The 18,683-nt window shown below is 34.1% G+C and overlaps 2 protein-coding genes across 2 annotated transcripts; both read right to left on the bottom strand.

Annotated features, from left to right (window-relative positions):
* Positions 1-12,033: 12,033 nt before the first annotated feature.
* LOC133192634 (uncharacterized) lies at positions 12,034-13,366 on the bottom strand. Its single transcript, XM_061328631.1, has 3 exons — positions 13,290-13,366; positions 12,555-12,883; positions 12,034-12,379 (listed from the first exon to the last, which is right to left on the bottom strand). The coding sequence occupies exons 1-3, from the start codon at positions 13,295-13,297 to the stop codon at positions 12,282-12,284; spliced, it is 435 nt and encodes a 144-aa protein (XP_061184615.1). The 5' UTR covers positions 13,298-13,366; the 3' UTR covers positions 12,034-12,281.
* A 2,030-nt stretch (positions 13,367-15,396) lies between these two features.
* On the bottom strand, positions 15,397-18,559 carry LOC133192633 (coiled-coil domain-containing protein 153-like). The gene is made up of 6 exons (XM_061328630.1): positions 18,439-18,559; positions 17,365-17,436; positions 17,126-17,245; positions 16,715-16,807; positions 16,294-16,424; positions 15,397-15,627 (listed from the first exon to the last, which is right to left on the bottom strand). Exons 1-6 carry the CDS (start codon positions 18,491-18,493, stop codon positions 15,463-15,465), a joined length of 636 nt encoding a protein of 211 aa, XP_061184614.1. The 5' UTR covers positions 18,494-18,559; the 3' UTR covers positions 15,397-15,462.
* Positions 18,560-18,683: the final 124 nt, after the last annotated feature.

The raw sequence follows: 18,683 nt of genomic DNA, 5'->3' as shown, positions 1-18,683 counted from the left end.
CATTTAAATAAAGATGCATACCAATGAGTGATGCCTCCGATCGATGCTACATGTGACCTATATATTCCAGGTGAGCAATCTCGTTAAAATTCTTAGAAAAATTCAATCCTTGAGTGTTTGATAGCTCAGTATTGGCCGGTTATATAAATTTTACATCTGTGACTTTTCATTTTTCGGAGATTACATATATTGTTACCTACATTTTACATATGAAAGTTTTCACTGGCCAGAAACGAGTAATAATGAATTACATAAAGAGTTCATCTATGACCAACTTAGAGTCAAATATCGGAATCCGTGTACATAATTATACATATTTTACTAAAAGATTCCATTTTACAATAAGAAGTTATGGTGTGAGAGTACTGTGTTGCTAGTACAGAAAAATATTTTTATTGATGTTGATTTAGATTCTAATTTCCAGGATTTTATTGCTAATAAATTGTAGTATATCATCGACACCACCTTCCTCACTAAACAATGTAAAGGTACATGCAATCAAAAAAGATATCTTTGTAGCAACTGCATGATGATAGCTCATATACACGTATATATTTGTACATCACAGTTTGTTATTTAATATATGAAAGAAATGTAAAGATGACACATTTATTGCTTCAAAATTCACCTCTGCTTTATACATGTAAAAACAATAAATCACTGACAGTAAATTCAAAATTATTTTTACTATAAACAATCTTTAAACCTGACTAAGTGACACCTATGACGTCAGAGCAATGGCGCGTACCATCGGCGATCAAAATATATGCATATTGAGAAATTCAAACTTTGAATAGCTGAAACATTGATAATATTACTTTTCTAACAAAGATTTTTAAATATGATTTTAATAACAGGTAAAATTTTGAGACGTGATAAAAATCCTACAGCGTTTAAATTATTGGTCAAGATACATACATATAATCTTCAGTGTTCATCCTTCTGGCTCAATAACACAGAACTAGATAAGTCTAAAAATCCTTAATCTGATGTGAATTCTTGGTCTTTTAGTTTTGTTTTCTTATAAAAATATGTTTGACATAAGAATGTTTTCCTCTCAACACAAAATGACTTCATCTCTTTTGCACAATAGTTGCTTGGTCGGAATTAGCAATTCAGATCGCGCCTTTAATGCTTCAATGTTGTTGATGTTATATGTATTGTACGAATGAAACAAAAATTTACTGTGGGACTGCTACGAATGCAACTCGGTTTTCTTAATTTCTTTTTCAATTTGTGATCTAAATTCAGTAAGAAAAATAGATATTTGTTTTTTGGAAATAAAAAGTAAGTGCTTGGTAACAGTATAGGTAAAATATGACGCACTACATACAGTGTCCTGATTCGTCATGCATTGCTGCCTGGGCAGTCTTGTTACTCTGAGTTTGACCCATCTGTGCCTCCGTCTCGTCCATTTCTCTCACTAGATCCACCTCTATATCCCTGACCAGTCCTCTGAGCTGAGAACTGAGTACTTTCCAGGAGCCAGAAGTCCTTTGAATTTTAGAGCATCGAATACTTCCACAACATCGTCAATCGAACGCTCCCTGGGAGTTGTCAGATAATTTCTGCAGTTCATTAAGAACCACCTCTGTTTATCCAAACCTTCCCCCTCTCTTGGGTGTAAATAATTCAGAGCAAGAGTCGTCAGAAGCTTATAAAGAAGCTTTCAGCATGGTAAAATCTAAAACTGGGTTACACATTATCTATTCGATATAAAATGATCTGTGTGCTTATGGTTTTAAACATATGCATTGTTAGCCAAACTCATTTAATTTTCAAAGTCCTTAAAAGATTATCTCCCCTTACAACCACACACCCATACAAACAACCATAAACAAAATATAACAAGTACATAATAAAACAAATAAAAAACTTTCTATACAAAATAAAAATGAGGATTAAACTAATAATAATAATAATAATACATGTATTATTATAATCTACAGAAAACAAAACATTTTGAAACAAATTCAGGTTTCCCGACTACCTATCTAGTATCTACTTATAAACATCCTTTCAAAATACTAGTAGTGATATTAAAGAGTGCAGAGTAATATATGGAAATAAGAGAATTAAACAATTGTCATCTTCAACATTCATATTTATGTTCCCCAAACGAAGTTTGGGAACATATTGTTTTTACTCTGTTTCTTCTTCTTATTATTATTATTTACATATGTACTTACAATCAAAAAGAAATTCACACAAAACATACACACACAGTAGAGGGTCTTGGATGCAGTGTAGATTACTATTTTTTAAACATAAATCAGAGACACAATGGTCTTAAGAAAACTTGTTTCTCAAAATCTTTACTAAATCGTAATAATTTACAAATTTTTAATTATTTTTGATTACGCAAAAGTTTTTATAACTGAATAAGAAAAGATTTCAATGAATTATACAACTGGAGCGACTTATGCAATGATCCTGAGTAATCCCAACTATTATCAAATAATAGACCATTTGAAAATTATCCAATAATAGACCAGACCTGTAAGTTTGATGATCTTTTTGGAACTATACAAATGTTAAACTTTTAATTTTATTTCATTTGCTTTATCCTTGCACTCCCTGCAATCCCAAAAGCAACTACTCCTCCTACAGCGTTGATGTCACCAGTACTGTATGATTGTATAGTGAACATCTATCTGAAATTGTAATCAATTCGATTAGATTATTGATATTTTGTGTATTTTTGTGGATAGAATTTTTTTTCCAATCAGAATAAGATCAAGTTCATGAGGCACCGTCTGTTTTAAATGACTCTTTTCCACCTTAAGACGCTTTGTTATCTTAGTTTTTTCTGCGTTTACTGTCATCTGATTGTTCCACATATCACTATACGTGAGTCTCCTTAACTCCCAGAAAAGCCCATCTGTCCTTTTGTTTCTTCACTCAGTTCAGTAATTTGTACATTGATGTCTTTCACAACTTCTTTCAACACTCCGTAGTGTCCCGGGGACATGAGACCTTTTTTTCTCAAAACAATCAAATACTTTGTAAACCTCTCTTATACATGTAGATTGTTCACGTGGTGTTTCAAGAAACTGTCTGCAGCTCAACAAAAACTTCTGGTGGTCGTATCCCTTATTAATGGAGGGATCGAGGTAGTCTAGGGCTATGGTTGACATGAGATTGATGTGGAGGTCTTTCATTTTCTTTTTGTCTATTGGCATGATTGTTCACCGAAAGTCACAAAAACTGTCCTCCTTTAATTCTGTAATGATTCATTAGATTATTAGAGCAGAATACTATCAGAATCAATTTAGTCAATAATGCAATATTCTAAACATGGATGAAAAATTGATGGATTCGGAAACGAACAATTGCAAATCATAGAAGAATAAGTATTGCAGAATTAATTGCATAACAACTATGCTTTCTGAAGTCGGTATTCTGAGCATTTGGTGTAGCAATCTCAAAAATTCATTCATTTAAAGACCACGGATTTTAAAGGTTTAAAACGGTTATAAATCTTGCATAATACTTTTCATTGTAATTTTATGGTACAAAATCGTGCGCCACTTTATTTCGTAGGGAACTTTTGTTACTTTTATAGCTAGTATAGAGACACGTTGAGACATATTAGTACACGTATATAAGTAGTCTTCAATCTTTATGCACAATGAAGGTCAAGGTCATATTTTGAGATTAAAGGTAATATTTCATGATTTCATTTACCGATTTTTTAAATTTTCCTTCAATGAATCTTCTTTTGAATTTCAAAATATCTGAAACTAACAGGTAAATTTTCTTCATATTGAAATATTTCAACTTTCATGTCATTTCAATTATGCCGTTGTATTTTTTTTAAATTTTAAACATGTGTTTTCTTTCAAGAGATCTTTTTAGAGTGTAGCATGTTTACGCATTGATTGGCCATTCACGAGCTACATATGCTCTACTTTTACATAACACAACATATTTAACTGAGATTTATGTCTTTTTATAAATTTTATAAACATTTATGCTATATCGTAAATTATGGTAATTTTAAAACATTCTAATGATGAATGTATGATTTCACACTCTTCTTAGAGAGGTCTGTTACACTGTATTTGAAAAATCTTTTACTTTAATTATTTATAGAGTTATATGTGACTTACTGTATGTCCGATAGGCAGGGTGTAAAATGATAATTGTATATGTTTGATTCGTTTATTTTCTCAATAATTTAGATAATTACTTACTCCTACTTTAAAACTTGTGTAAAGTTTCATAAACTTCTTGACATTTGAAAATGCAAAGTCAGTGGAAATTCTGCATCAATCGCAGACCCATACTCGGAAACAATTTCAGTTGGAAAGGGGGGAGGGAGATACCAAACAAAAATTCCTTGAATCAGATGTAAATATTGTGGGGCATATCCATAAAGTACCTTTGTTTTCAATACTGTATATGAGCAAAATTAAGGGAGTCCCCAAGGACCTGCATTGCAGTCTGTCCTTTTCACAAAAGAACTTACCACTAAGATCTACCATGCTTTTGAGAAATATTGTTTCTAGAATTAATTTGAAAAATGTTTATAAGTGTATTTTTAAAAATTTGGAAATCTATTTTTAGAAAGCAATTGTTTTCTAAAGTAGGGGGCACGATGTTAGAAACTGCTAACATTGTAGGTCTTAATCTTAAATTCTTTTGCAAAACGGGCCCCTGCATCGCAATCTAGCTAGATTGTGGATTCCTGTATTTCTTTAGAAGTTGATACATCGTTTCTACTTTCGTTTTTGTTGAAAAAGGAATCCTGCCAGTTTGAGTTTAAAAACTTTTAAAAGATGTTATTTTTTATACTTTATCTACATGTACGTAAGCATAAGTTTGGTAAGTCGATGACATTTTACTTATTTTTTAGAGATACTAAAAGATTAAGGAAAATTGCTTACTTTGACTTGTTCTTTGTATTCAGCATACAGTACTTAGTCTGTTAATGGCGTACATGTATAAATCATAAAAATAGACCTGGGAAAATCCCACGGTACATAACGCTTAAAAACGGGGGAGGGCAATTTATATACAAACACAAATTCTTAGGTAAAAATATGAAACAAGCCTAAAAATATCTTTAAAAATTGAAAAAGTAATCAATAAAATAATTATGTAAAAAAAAAAAAAAAAAAGCCAAACCCGTTCATCCCCACCTCTTACCCTGACCCTTGCACCATAACCCTAACAGCGTAAGCCCTCACCTTGGCCCTAAATCAAACCTTAAGGGCTTAACCCTATCTCTAACCCTAGTCCTTACCCTCTTTCAGCTTAACCCTAACCCTAGTTTAACGATAACCCTAACTCAACAAAAAACCGACAGCTTACCCTAAGCCTAAAAAATATCTGTGAATTATGAAAACCCCATATAACCAAAATCATTTCCTGTTCACGATATATTATTAAATAACGAATAAGTTTCACATCTATTCTTTCTATAAAAATATGTAAGAATTATATTCTTTAAAAGCTCTTTTTATATACCATGTAAGCATACCGTCAAATCTTGTCTCGGAGAAAATATGACGTTACATAAAATCATATAAGAGTATTCATATTTTCTTCTTTTTTCCATTTTTCTTTTTTCTATGCTCAAGATATTTGCAGACATGTAACACATGTTTTTCATTTTAAGAAATAGAAATATGTCCATAGGACATGAATGCCCCGCCCAGGGTTCATTGGTAATACAACATGAAAATGTATATTAGTATATGAAGTTTTATGAAATACTTTGAATAGTTTCTTTAAAATTGAGTTTAATACACAATAAATAGTAAAGTTATAGGTCAATGGGAAGGTCACGTAAAAAAAAATGGGCACAGTTGAAAAATTCTCACCAAATAATGTATCAGTGCATAAGCTTGCATAAGAACAAATCTGGACTTAAATCAAATTGAAGAAAAATGAGGTCAAGGTCAAAGGAAAGGTCGAGGTAAAAAAAAATGTTGATAAAATTGAATAGCTCTCCTTAATATGTATCATCATATGAAGTTTGATAAAAATATTTTGATTTGTTTCTTTGAAACTGAGCTAAAAACAAATATGGGAAAAGTGAGATCAAGGTCAAAGGAAAGATCAAGGTAAAAAATGTTGATGCAATTGAATAGCTCTTATCAATATGTGTAAGCATATAAAGTTTGATAGCTCTTATCAATATGTGTAAGCATATAAAGTTTGATAGAAATATCTTGAATACTTTCTTTGAGAATTCCTTAATTACTTAGTCCTCTTCGTGCTTTGAGCACATAAGACCTGCACCGGGGACCTCCATATCTGTCTGTATCTGCTGACATCTGCTGTACCTTGCCCCAAGTCCATCCCTGTTCTTTCATTTCTTTTTCTACCGACCGCCGCCATGTCTCCTTTGGTCGCCCTCTGTTTCGCTTTCCTGGTGGAGTCCATCTTAAGGCTATCCTCGGTATATCCGATGTTTCCATTCTCAGGGCATGGTCAATCCATTTCCATCTTAATTTTTAATTTTCTCTTTAATCTGGTTGGATATGGCAGCTGTATCTGTTCTTTCATACAGCTCCTCATTCCTGATCTTGTTCGGCCAGAATATCTTGAGTATTCTACGGAGACATCTTATTTGGAAGGTGTCTAGTTTTTGAGTGATGTTGTTTGTCACTTTCCAGGACTCGGATCCATAGAGGAGGACTCCAGTGACATTTGTTTTAAATAAATCTTTGAGAATTTAGCTAAACAAAAAATTGCAGTCAAGGTAAAAGGAAAAGTAAAGGTAAAATATGTTGATGCAGTTGAATAGCTCAATATGTATCAGCATATGAGGTTATATATCAGCATATGAGGTTATATATCAGCATATGAGGTTTTACTGTATACACTTAGTCTAGACAAAATTGCTAACTCATCATCATAGAAAATTAATTTTTACCTTTTCAAAAGTATTGTTTTAGGATGTATCTGACTTACTTTTAAAGGTATGATGTTTAAATGTCCAAACATGTGAATAAATAAATGATAACAGAAGCGTATCCATTTCATAGAAATGTATAAAAATCGTGCTCACACGTTTTAAAGGGATAAATTTCCATCTACTTCTTTGAAATTGTGATCTTTATGTATGCATTTATCAATTAAAAGCTCAGGAAAAAAACACGACTGGGTATGCAGTGTTTGACCACTGCAGAGCGCGTTAGAGCAGTTGGTATGGTGTGTGCAAGGTATTTCTTTGGAGATATTTGGTTTAAAATAAAGCAACTCAAAAACTATTGTTTCCATTACTTTCACTGGATTAAGGAATGTAAAATTGTCTTCTGTGGGTAAACACGATATTTAATGGACACATATGACTATTACAAGTTTTTACCCTAAAAATGTGGCAGCCGAGAGTGGATATAGATGCCAAAGCACTAAATGACTACTAGGGCACATGTTAAACATTTTGCTTGATATCGTTTGAGAAGCAGGGTCACCATCGCTGTAGCAACCTCTCTGACCATTATCAGTAACCGCCAACCTTTTATCAGCGCACAGAAGATGCGCAATCGGAAAATAGTTCGCGCTCAAGAGGGCCATTTTAGGGTGTTGTGTTGAAATAAAGACACAGATCTGCAAAATTAGACTGCAGTAGGTAAGACGGTAATTTAGATTTACTCGTGTCGATGAGGCAAATGTTGTATTTACAGATAAAAATATTGAGTGTAGCTTTTGCAATTATATGTGTGTATATGAATATTAAATTGGATAGAGCTTTTGGGACATATCTTAATTCCATAGTGGTTTTAAATCCTATTATAAAGAGAAAACTAGCGTAGATGTTGCTTTTAGGGGTACATATACTGACAATCATGCTTCGAATGCCGCATTGAGCCATTGACCTATATTTTTCGGATGAATGATCAGGTAGAATTCTTAGAGCAAATTCAATCCCACGTAGACACAACTAAAGATAAGACGCATTATTTTACTTCGGACAATGATATTTACAGATATCAAATCCTGAGCATCACGAAACTTCCATGAACCAAATTGCATAGCTGGTGCATTTAAATAAAGATGCATACCAATGAGTGAGCCTCCAATGCTGAAGGTGACCCATATTTTCCAGGTGAGCAATCTTGTTAATTTTTTTTTTAATTCTAAAAGCTCAGTATTGGTCGGTTATATAAATTTTACATTTGTGACTTTTCATATTTCGGAGATTACATGTACTGTTACCTACATTTTACATATGAAAGTTTTCACTGGCCAGAGATGTGTTATAACACAAGAGTTCATATATGACCCATTTAGAGTCAAATATCGGAATCCCTGTACATATTTTACTGAAAGACATAGGAATTATTATAATAGTTATGGTATAAGAGTACTGTGTTGCAAGTACAGAAAATTATTTTCATTAATGTTGATTTAGATTCCAGGTTCCAGGATTTTATGAAAAAATAAACTTTAGGATATCATCGACACCACCCTCTTCACGAAACAATGTAAAGGTATATACATGTAATCAAAAAAGATATTGAAGAAGCTGCATGATGATAGTTCATATACACGTATATATTTGTACATCACAGTTTGTTGTATATATATATATATATATATATATATATATATATATATATATATATATAATATATATATATATATATATATATATATATATATATATATATATATATATATATATATATATATATATAAAAAGCACTAAAAACCAACAACACTGTATATCCTAAGTGTCGGATCTACTAAGTAGATACAAGGTCACGGATGGAAATTTATATAAAGCACTAAAAATGACCAACGACACGAACAATAATAATTGTCAAATTTTCGGGACAACCTGTCCCTTCCTCAGGACAAAGAAAAAAGTTAAGAAGTCATAAAAACAAAGGAAATAGAGAAGCAAAAACAACTAGCACTACTACTAAACTACCAAACACTAAATATTTACAATGTTACATGTTTAATTTTGAGTTTATAAACAGTTGTGAACAAAGAAATCCGGAGCGCTATGAATTGCGTCCGGTCTATCGGGTGTAGTCTGGTGAAGTGTGATTTACATAATTGAACGAATTAATTATCGCTAATTAATTAAGGCCAACAGTAAATCGTACATTGTCTTATTCTATCAAAATAGCGTAACTCTACATAATAAACAGAAATTAAAGAAAGATAATATGGAAGGACAATTTAGAAATATGAATTTGGATATATATTTTAAATTTGGAAATCGGAAAAAAGAAATAAACAAAAATGTGAGCTGTAAATATTTGGGTAGGTTGTTCCAGGATTACTAATACGAATTGACGGTAAAGTTAACACTATATAGAGAGAATGAACTTAGTTGTTACAATCCGGGATTGGGTCTAGTTTACGTTCATCCTGGTGAAGTCATTAAGTTTGTTAATACCATTAGGGCGGAATGACTTCAGCCTGTGCATCCAGAACTTTTCCTTGCCTTTTCTCTGCGCGTCTGTCCATCTTGGATTATGGTCAATAACCACTACTGTCATGTCCTCCCATTTGTGACCTTCAAGGTTAAAATGTTCCCCAACGGGTTCATTGAGTTTTTTGGTCCTAATGGTAGAACGGTGATTATTGACTCTCCTGCGGAGATCTCCTGTTTCACCAACATACTGTTTGGAGCAAACTTTGCAACTGATGAGATAAATGCAGTTGTCTGTTTGACAGGACAAATTCCCTAGTATTTTGTAGCTGCGGCCTGTAACGGGGCTGTTAAAACTGTCTGTGTCAGAGCTGTACTTACAGAGAAGACATCTTCTGTCAGAGCAAGTTTTAAAGCCCCCGTTAGGTAATGGATTGTCCAATCTGGTTCTTACTACCATGTCCTTCAGGTTCCTCGGGCGTCTGTATGCAGCCAATGGAGGCTCCTTAAAGACCTCTGCCATTCGTTTATTTGAGTGGAGAATTGGCAGATTCTTTTGAAGGATACCGCTGAGGTTCTTAAGGACAGGATGGTATGTGGTTACCAGAGGGACCCTGCAGCTATTGTCTTTTTCCTTGTAGCGTAATAGGTTTTGCCTGTCATGTCCCGCCATCTCATCAATAGCAGTTTGTACGGTGCGGGCATTGTAGCCTCTCTTGCATAAGTGGGACTTAAGGAGACCGCTTTGTTCTTGATATAAGGCAGGGGATGAACAGATGCGCCGAATTCTGGTGGCTAGACCCTTAGGCACACCCTTAAATGTGTGTGGGGGATGACAGCTAGTTGGCATAAGATACAGATGGGAATCTGTGGGTTTCGTGTGGAGACTGAACTCGATTTCACCATCAGTCAGGGTAGATGTAGTATCTAGGAATATGTTTTTCGAATTAGATACGTCTACTGTAAATTTGATAGACTGATGAAAGGTGTTGGCAAACGAAATGAATGCCTCGAGGCTCTCGCGACATTCCACCCACTTCATCTCTATATCGTCAATGAAACGCAACCAGCTAAGGGGCCTAAATGGTGCTTGAAGTAGCAAGTTGCGTTCCAGTCTGCCCATGAAAATATTGGCATAAGATGGTGCCATTTTCGTACCCATAGCAGTGCCATTAACCTGCAGGTAATGTTCTCCATTAAACATGAAGTTGTTATACTTGAGAACATGTTCAAGGAGCTTGGCAAGGGACTCGGTAGAGGGAATTTGTATGGATCTACTATCCCAGACTTCTCTACAGGCTTCGATACCCTCATCGTGCGGAATATTGGTGTACAAAGATGTGACGTCCATAGTCACGAGAAGGGTATGATCTGGAAGGCCAGTAGAGGGCGTCTTGTTAATGTAGTCCGTGGTGTCCTTGAGATAGGATGGCAAATTCTCTACGTGTGGACGGAGATGTAAATCGATGTATTCAGAAATTTTCTCCGTGGGGTGTCCAATAGCGCTAACTATAGGGCGACCTGGCATACCTTCTTTGTGTATCTTAGGAAGCAGATAAAATTGTCCTGGTCTACAGTCAATAGGATTGAGTGTCTCATAGACGTTGATACCAATCTCGTTTTTCTCAAACATTTCGTCAAGAGTTTTGGTGATGGCGGTGGAGAATTCTTTAGTAGGGTCAGAGTCCAGTTTCTTATAGAAACGTTCGTCTGAGAGTTGTCTATGGGCCTCCGCCATGTACGTCTCTTTATCAAGCACTACTACTGTAGAGCCTTTGTCTGCTTTCTTGATTACAATGTCATCCCGATTCTTTAATGATTGTAAGGCGGATCTCTCTTCCTTACTCAAATTGTCGGGAGCCTTGTCTGGCATTGAAAGGAGTTTCTCTATGTCTGACTCAACGGCGTCAATATACGACTCAAGGGCTCCGCATTTGCCCGGTGCAGGTTCCCAGTCACTTTTTGGCCGATAGAGTTTGTGTTCCTCTAGGTCGTGCAATTGTGGCTGAGAAGAGTCATATGAGTCAACTTCGGAGTTTTTTCTAGAAAAATGCTCCTTCAACCGAAGTCTCCGAAAGAAAGCTCGGGTGTCCTCTCTGACTTGTTTTTCGTCGACCTCATGTGGCGTGGGACAGAAGTTAAGCCCCTTGGAAAGAAGTGAGGTCTCCGATTCGGAGAGAGGAACACTAGATCTATTGAGCACTGGGCAGACGTCAGGAGTTTGTGAGGGTCCGTCCCTCGCGATTGTCGTTAAGCGCTTGAAGCGTCTCGAGCGGGGCTTACGTGTTTTGTTAACTCGGACCTCTGATCGGTTGTTCCTGGTCTGTGGAACACTGTCTCGGAGAAATTTCTTTCTTTGAGTCTTGTTGAGTTCATTTGTTAGGGCCATATTATAGGTGTCAATAATATTATGGGCTTCATCAAGATCAGCTTGGGACATGCTATCAGTGAGGGATGATTCTAAGGAAGTGATATCACTCTCAAATTGTCCTAACTTGTGGATATCCCAAGAAAGACAGAGTGACATCAATTGTTTAGAACACCTCTTTGTAATGTCTTCCCAACGTTCTTGAAAGCGTTTGGAGATCGGCCCTATGTTAGGCGTGATATATATATATATATGAAAGAAATACAAAGATGACAAAAACAAAATGCATTTAATTTATCTCTGCTTTATGCATGTAAAAACCAATATACCACTGACAGGGAAATAAAAATTATCATCACTATAAACAATCTTTAAACCTGAGTAAGTAAAATTAATTATTGGTCATAATACGTATAATCTTCAGTGTTCATCCTGTTGGCTTAATAAAAAATTAGAACTAGATAAGTCTAAAAATCCTTAATCAGATGTAAATTCTTGGTCTTTTAGTGTAGGTTTCTTCATACAAAAAATATTTTTACATAAGAATGTTTTCATCTCAAAACACTGTCTTCATCTGTTTTGCACAATAGTTGCTCGGTCGGAATTAGCAATTGAGATCACGCCATTTTTCGCTTCAATGTTGTTGATGTTATAAGTGTTGTACACATCTAGAATGAAACAAAAGTTTACTGTGGAACTACATGCTACGAATGCAACTCGTTTTTTTCAAACTTTCTTTTCAACTTGTGTTCTACATTCAATTAAAAATGGATATCAATTATTTGAAAATTAGAAAGTAAGTCTAATGGTAACAATATAGGTAAAATATGACGCACTACATACAGTGTCCTGATTCGTCATGCATTGCTGCCTGGGCAGTCTTGTTACCCTGAGTTTGACCCATCTGTGCCTCCGTCTCGTCTATTTTTCTAAGTAGCTCTATCCCTATGTCCCTAACCAGTTCTCTAAGAACTGAGTACCTCCCAGGAGCCAGAAGTCCTTTGGATTCTAGAGTATCGAATACTTCCACCACATCGTCAATCGAACGCTCCCTGGGAGTTGTCAGATAATTTCTGCAGTTTAGGAGGAACCTCTTTTTATCCACGCCTTCCCTCACTCTGGGGTGTAAATAATCCAGAGCAAGAGTCGCCAGAAGCTTATTGTGAAGCTCTCTAGAAAATTATAAAACTGCATGGGTTTTAAATTATCTGTTCAACAAAATAATCTATGTACTTTAAGTTTTTCACATATCATTATGTTTATGATATGCCTTGGTAGTCCTACTCATTTGTTTCGTTTACAATAGGTTCTTTGACATTGATTATGAAAAACAAAAGTACATAAAGTTAAAATAATGCATGGGTTTTAGATATGATAGAACCACAATACATATGTGTAATTCAGACAAAATATCAGTACAGTTGTATCCCAATCAATCTAAGTTTCATATATTCAAATATGATATGAATGAATTGTATCTCATTTCGAGATACCCGCAAAATACGATGAATCTGTTATCTCTTTACCATATTTCATTAATAAGCTTCATAATAAAATCAAGTATAGATTTCTACTTACCTTTCCATCTTTCATCATGCAGTGGAAGGAAATTCCAAAAACTATTTTCGATTCATGTTATTAAGGGACGTAACTTGAATTTGATTGCGCAAACAAAGAGAAAGCAAAAATTCGTGTACCCTATATAGTTATTACTTAAATTCCCTTGCTATACATAGAACAAGAATGGGGTCACAATAAGGGGGCCAAAATTTTACAAAGAGATATATCAGGGAAAATTAAAATGTTGAATAAAAAACTTCTTCTCATAGATCTACATATTTTTTTTAAAAAAAAATATCTTCAAATGGGGAACGAAAGTTTACTCAAACAATGGTCCCAGTCAGGACCGGGATGGGCCAATAGAAAGCCCAAAGATGTAAACATTATCTACTTGCATATGATGAGGTCATATCAACTGTCCCGTGGCATCGTCTTTCAAGTTTCAAAGTGTGTGTGTTGGGGGGGGGATCTCCCAAAACAATTTGACAAGCAAAAATAAAATTTAAAAAATTGCACAACAACAATTAAATACAACAAAAACTGTTTGAAAAGATTGAAAAATTCTTTTTTATGATGGGGGAAGGGGGCTTTCTCTAACTTTTCGGTACACTGTTTCTCTTCAAAAGCTTAAAGAACAAGGTTCACTTGGAGCCTTTTTTTGGCCCAGTGAATTTCTGAAAAATAAAAACTACTCCATTTTTATTTGAAAAATACATTAAATTTTAATCAGACTCCTGATGACTTCATCTTTATTAAAAATGACGTAATTTTACGTTATTATACTTAAATCCTGACCATTTCTTCAAAAATGACCAAACGTTTAAGCTGATTTTCAATATTTTGCATAAAGCCCAACCTCTGATCCAAAATGTGCAATTACATAAGAAAGAATTCTTTCTGAAGATAATAATAAGTTCTATATTTTTTGGATTAAGGGGTGGGCTCATATTTTAATTCTTTGTTGAAGGTAGTCAAATTACACTCTGCAAAATTCAAGAACGTTGCAATTTCAAAAATCATGTTTTTAATACCTGTACTCTCAGAGGTAACATTTTTATAGGAAATGAAAGCACTAAGACTCTACTTTATATTGATTTTTGAAATGGGACATTAGTTCTTGTTCAGTTAATTGGTATATGGAGAAAGCCATTTATGGATAAAGTGAACCTAGTTCTTTGCCAGTGTTCGACCGTAGACCAACAAAAAAAGCGGGGTCCGAGCAGCTTTCAAAAAAAAAAAACATACAAAGTAAAACTACATCAAAAACTATTCTCAGTAAAAGTGCTCTCCTGTGTTCTAGGGACATGCTCTATATCCCTTCTTCTTCTTTTTTAAAGGCTAAACAGTAATACATTTTCATTTACTGGTAATTAGAATTTTCGGTATGCAGTTCGGCTTTATAAAGAAGACTTTAGTTTTGATACATACAGCAATTGTTTCTGTTTGTTGAATGGTCTCAACCCCCTGACTCGAAATTATCCTGGATACATAAGGAAAATTATACAAAAGGTAAACAAAAGTATTACATGTAATAGTGTGTCCATGCCCTCAGCAGTAACCTATTTCAGTGAGGCTGTACATCTTAGGTGTTGATTCTCTACAGGCAGACCAAGGCATTTTTCGGGGGGGGGGGGGGGGGGGATAAGGTTGGTTCATACCCACTCCAATTAAAAATTAATAAACATGTTCTTAAACTTAGACCACCCTCAAATGTACATTATATAATTCAACTCTGTACTAAATTATCTGTATGTGTAGTTTTAACAATTTTATTCTACTCAATGATTAAGTCAAGTTACATTGTAAACACTCTTTTACAAAATTCAAGGGGGATATATTATACACCTAAGAAGAACTCTCAGAGAATGGAAACCAACATCCTCTCAGTTGTCCAGTATGCATATCTAGTCCAAATCTTTTGCACACAATTTGTTACTGGTGACAGCTAACAAAGCAGTGTTGTTTTCTATCCATGTATATGGAATACAAATACATCCTGATACAGTTTGCTCTAAACATACATACAAACTAGGACGCAAACTTCTCAATTTTCACTGAAGGCATTCACAAAATCAAGTAACAAGAATTCATTCTGAGATTTTTTTGTTTACAAAACTACTTCCACAAATTTTAACAAAATACACAACATATATAGACAGTACCAACAAAAGTCAAAAAAGTTATCAGATTATTAAAAATGCAATGCCCGCATTGGTTTGACCTCATCAAAAGTCCACGGATCTGTCATCTGCAGTTCCATTAATGTCTGTTTATTTCGTGTCTGGATCAGAGTTGCAGTTTCCTCCCATTTCTCTTTTGCACTTTCCAGTTTTTCCATAAATTTACGCATTGCATCCTAAATTGACAAAAATTTTAAAATGAATTTTGTATTACAGAACAGATTTCAGTAATTTATACATGTATCTTGGTATTCAATTTTTTTCATGCTAAAGAAGACAATTTCAAGTTCATGGCATGCTAAATTCACAAGAGGCCCATGGGCCTCATTGCTCATCTGAACACTCTGTTCAGAGAAAAGCAGAAATCAGTTCAATACTGAAAAGATTAAATACAGAAGTGGTCCCACCCTGACAAGGACAAAGAAAATGACAGACAATGGACAAATTTTCATCTGAAAAGCTCACTTGAGTCTTCAGCTCAGATGAGCTAAAAATAACAAAATTGATGATCTATGTTTATCATTGTAAGCCATAGTTTTCAAAGTGAAAACTATAGGTTATGATATTCAAGAATATGTAGAATACAGTAACTAATTAATCTACAGTTTATAACTTAATCAATTTTTCACAACTGAAATATAAACAATAAATAACAATGAAAACAATTTCTGTTTCTTTTAATAAATCACAATCATACATTGGAGATTTCCAGTAAAAAAAGGAGCTTATGAAATCTACAGCTGCAGAAATCAGGGCATATAAGGGAAGGTGTTTCTTTGAGTGACAAAGTACATGTATTATGATTTATCAAATTTGCTACTTTTGCACCGAGACACACTTACATCCAGAATGCGTTTGTAGCTGTGTTCCAGAGCTTGCATGCCGTGATTCAGTTCAGCAATTTCTTCATCCTTCTCTTTGATAATTCTGTCTCTCTCATCCTCTGTTTCCTTCAATTTTCTCTCTGTTTCCTCTGGATAAGAATATTGTTTTATTCAATGACAGCAAAAAAAAAAAATTATTATCAGTCAATAAAATCAAATTGACTTTTTTTGAAAAAAGTTTAATTTTATTTAACACCCCCCCCCCCCTTCTAAATGTAGTGAGTATGTGAGTGGATCTAACATCTAATTTTAATCAGATCCCCCCTTAATACAATACTAGTGGAGATTACATGTCAATACATGTATATGATGAATTAATTTATAAAGAAGATATAGACATAGAAAATCTCTCTGTTTCCTTTCTCCCTTCTAGACTTACTTAACTGCTTTGTTGTTTGTGTGAGCTCTCTTTCCAGTTGATGGATTGTATAATTCTTTTTAGTTTGCATAGTTTTGTACTGTGTTGTCATTGCTAAAATAAACAATTAATCATAAATTTTCAATCTACGAAAGATCTTTTGGGGTAGGATTAATATTCATTTTTTTTTAAATTTAGACTTTCACACTTTTGAATAAACTTTATTCAACAAAAATGTGTGAAACAAAACTTTTAATACGAGATGATTTTCAATTTCCATTTATCCCTGCAAAAATGTTACCATTGACTTTTATACATAGGATCTTCTTCATCAAACTATAATTGATGCTCACGAATGCTTATCTGCAGACATTCTTGAAACTTTTGATGACCTATAACTTTGACAACAGCATTCTGATTACTGATTTTTACCAGCTGTGATATCCAGTTGATTTTTCTTGACTTCCTCTAGTTCCCCCTTGGTCTCATCCATCTGAGCTTTCATGCTTTCTTCTGCTGCTTGGTTACGACGAGCCAGTTCCTTTCTAACAGCTGATAAAAAGTTAAAAATAATTTACTCTGACATTATTCTAATATGGAAAGAACAATAAATAGTAATTTAATTTTATTGACACATACATGGAAGTATGCCTTATGAGACATATAAATACCTAAATGATCTTTTAATGCCTCTATTTTGTTCATCGTTTGTGTGTATTGGTCATCTAATGCCAGCTGTGCATCTGCAAAATTCACATCATTTTGAAAATGAAATTGTCATGACAAGAAAAAACCTTCTAAAATTTGAAATTATCTTCAAAACAAACTTTAATCTACATTTGAGTACATTTTGAATACTATATTGCATAACACTTCTCGTCTAGATCTATTCTGATCAATTTAATACAGTTTCCTTCGACATTTGTTTTTTAAACTTTCCTTTATGATATATCATTATTTGAACATATTTTGTTAAGGACACTTCCGATTTGATTTGTAAGTATGGATACATATACCCTAAATGCTATCATTTTTTTGTTCTTTTCATAGTAAATCGTAGTCCGAAATATTTGACGTCTTCCTGGCTTTTTTTTTTTTTTACGATTTTGATATTTTACATGCCAGGAAAACTTCAGAACCGGCGCCATTACGAAAACTGGGAATTCGCCAACTCCAACAGGAGGCGGCATTCTCGGGCTGATTTTTGATACTTGCGAACCGAATTAAATTTCAATCTCACAACTTAATAATAGTACAATATTTTAATACTCGTCAACATAGTTTTTATGGTTCGTTTATAAAATATACAGTCCGATGAAAACATTTTATCTGACTGTCGAGATTTGTATTCATTTCGTGCATTTTAAAATCTTGCAAGTCCTGTATCGAAATGTGGAGTGATGTTTTCTTTTTCATCGATATTGGTGAGTACTAGACGCATTGTGCTATTGATAAATTGTGAGTTCGGCATTTAATTTGGTTTGCAAGTATCGAAAATCAACTCCGGTTCGAGACGGCGAAATTTCCAGTTTTCGTAATGGCGCCGGTTCTGACGTTTTCCTGGCACGTAAAATATCAAAATCGTGAAAAAAGGCCAGGAAAACGTCAGATATTTCGGACTAAGTAAATGGGTAAACATTAAAATTATTTTGGGCCGTGTGGTTTTTCAATATGTACGTTAGATATTCACTTCTTATTTCGTCAAAAGATCGAAATTATTTATTGAAAATGTAACGATAGATTACCATCCTTCTTCTTCTTCTTTCCTTTCCCCTTTCCTTTCTTCTTTTTGGGTGGCATTTTGATAATCAAGAAAAAGAAGAAGCACTTGCTCTTTGTTGCCAATGAAGCTTTCAAGATGACAGGCTCGCAGTAAATGAAATGAAAAGCAGAAACCAATCAGAGTTCTATATTCCGGGAAATTGTCTTTTAAAAAACGATTGTCTATGAGTCGACTTCTTCTTAATTTATGGTCTTTTGTAATGTATAT

Source organism: Saccostrea echinata, unplaced genomic scaffold, assembly GCF_033153115.1.
Source record: "Saccostrea echinata isolate AGI-Se365-2 ecotype Australia unplaced genomic scaffold, CSIRO_AGI_Sech_v1 ptg000025l, whole genome shotgun sequence".
NCBI lineage: Eukaryota > Metazoa > Mollusca > Bivalvia > Ostreida > Ostreidae > Saccostrea > Saccostrea echinata.
Note: the sequence above shows the minus strand (reverse complement) of the source record. Positions and strands in the feature narration are given on the sequence as shown.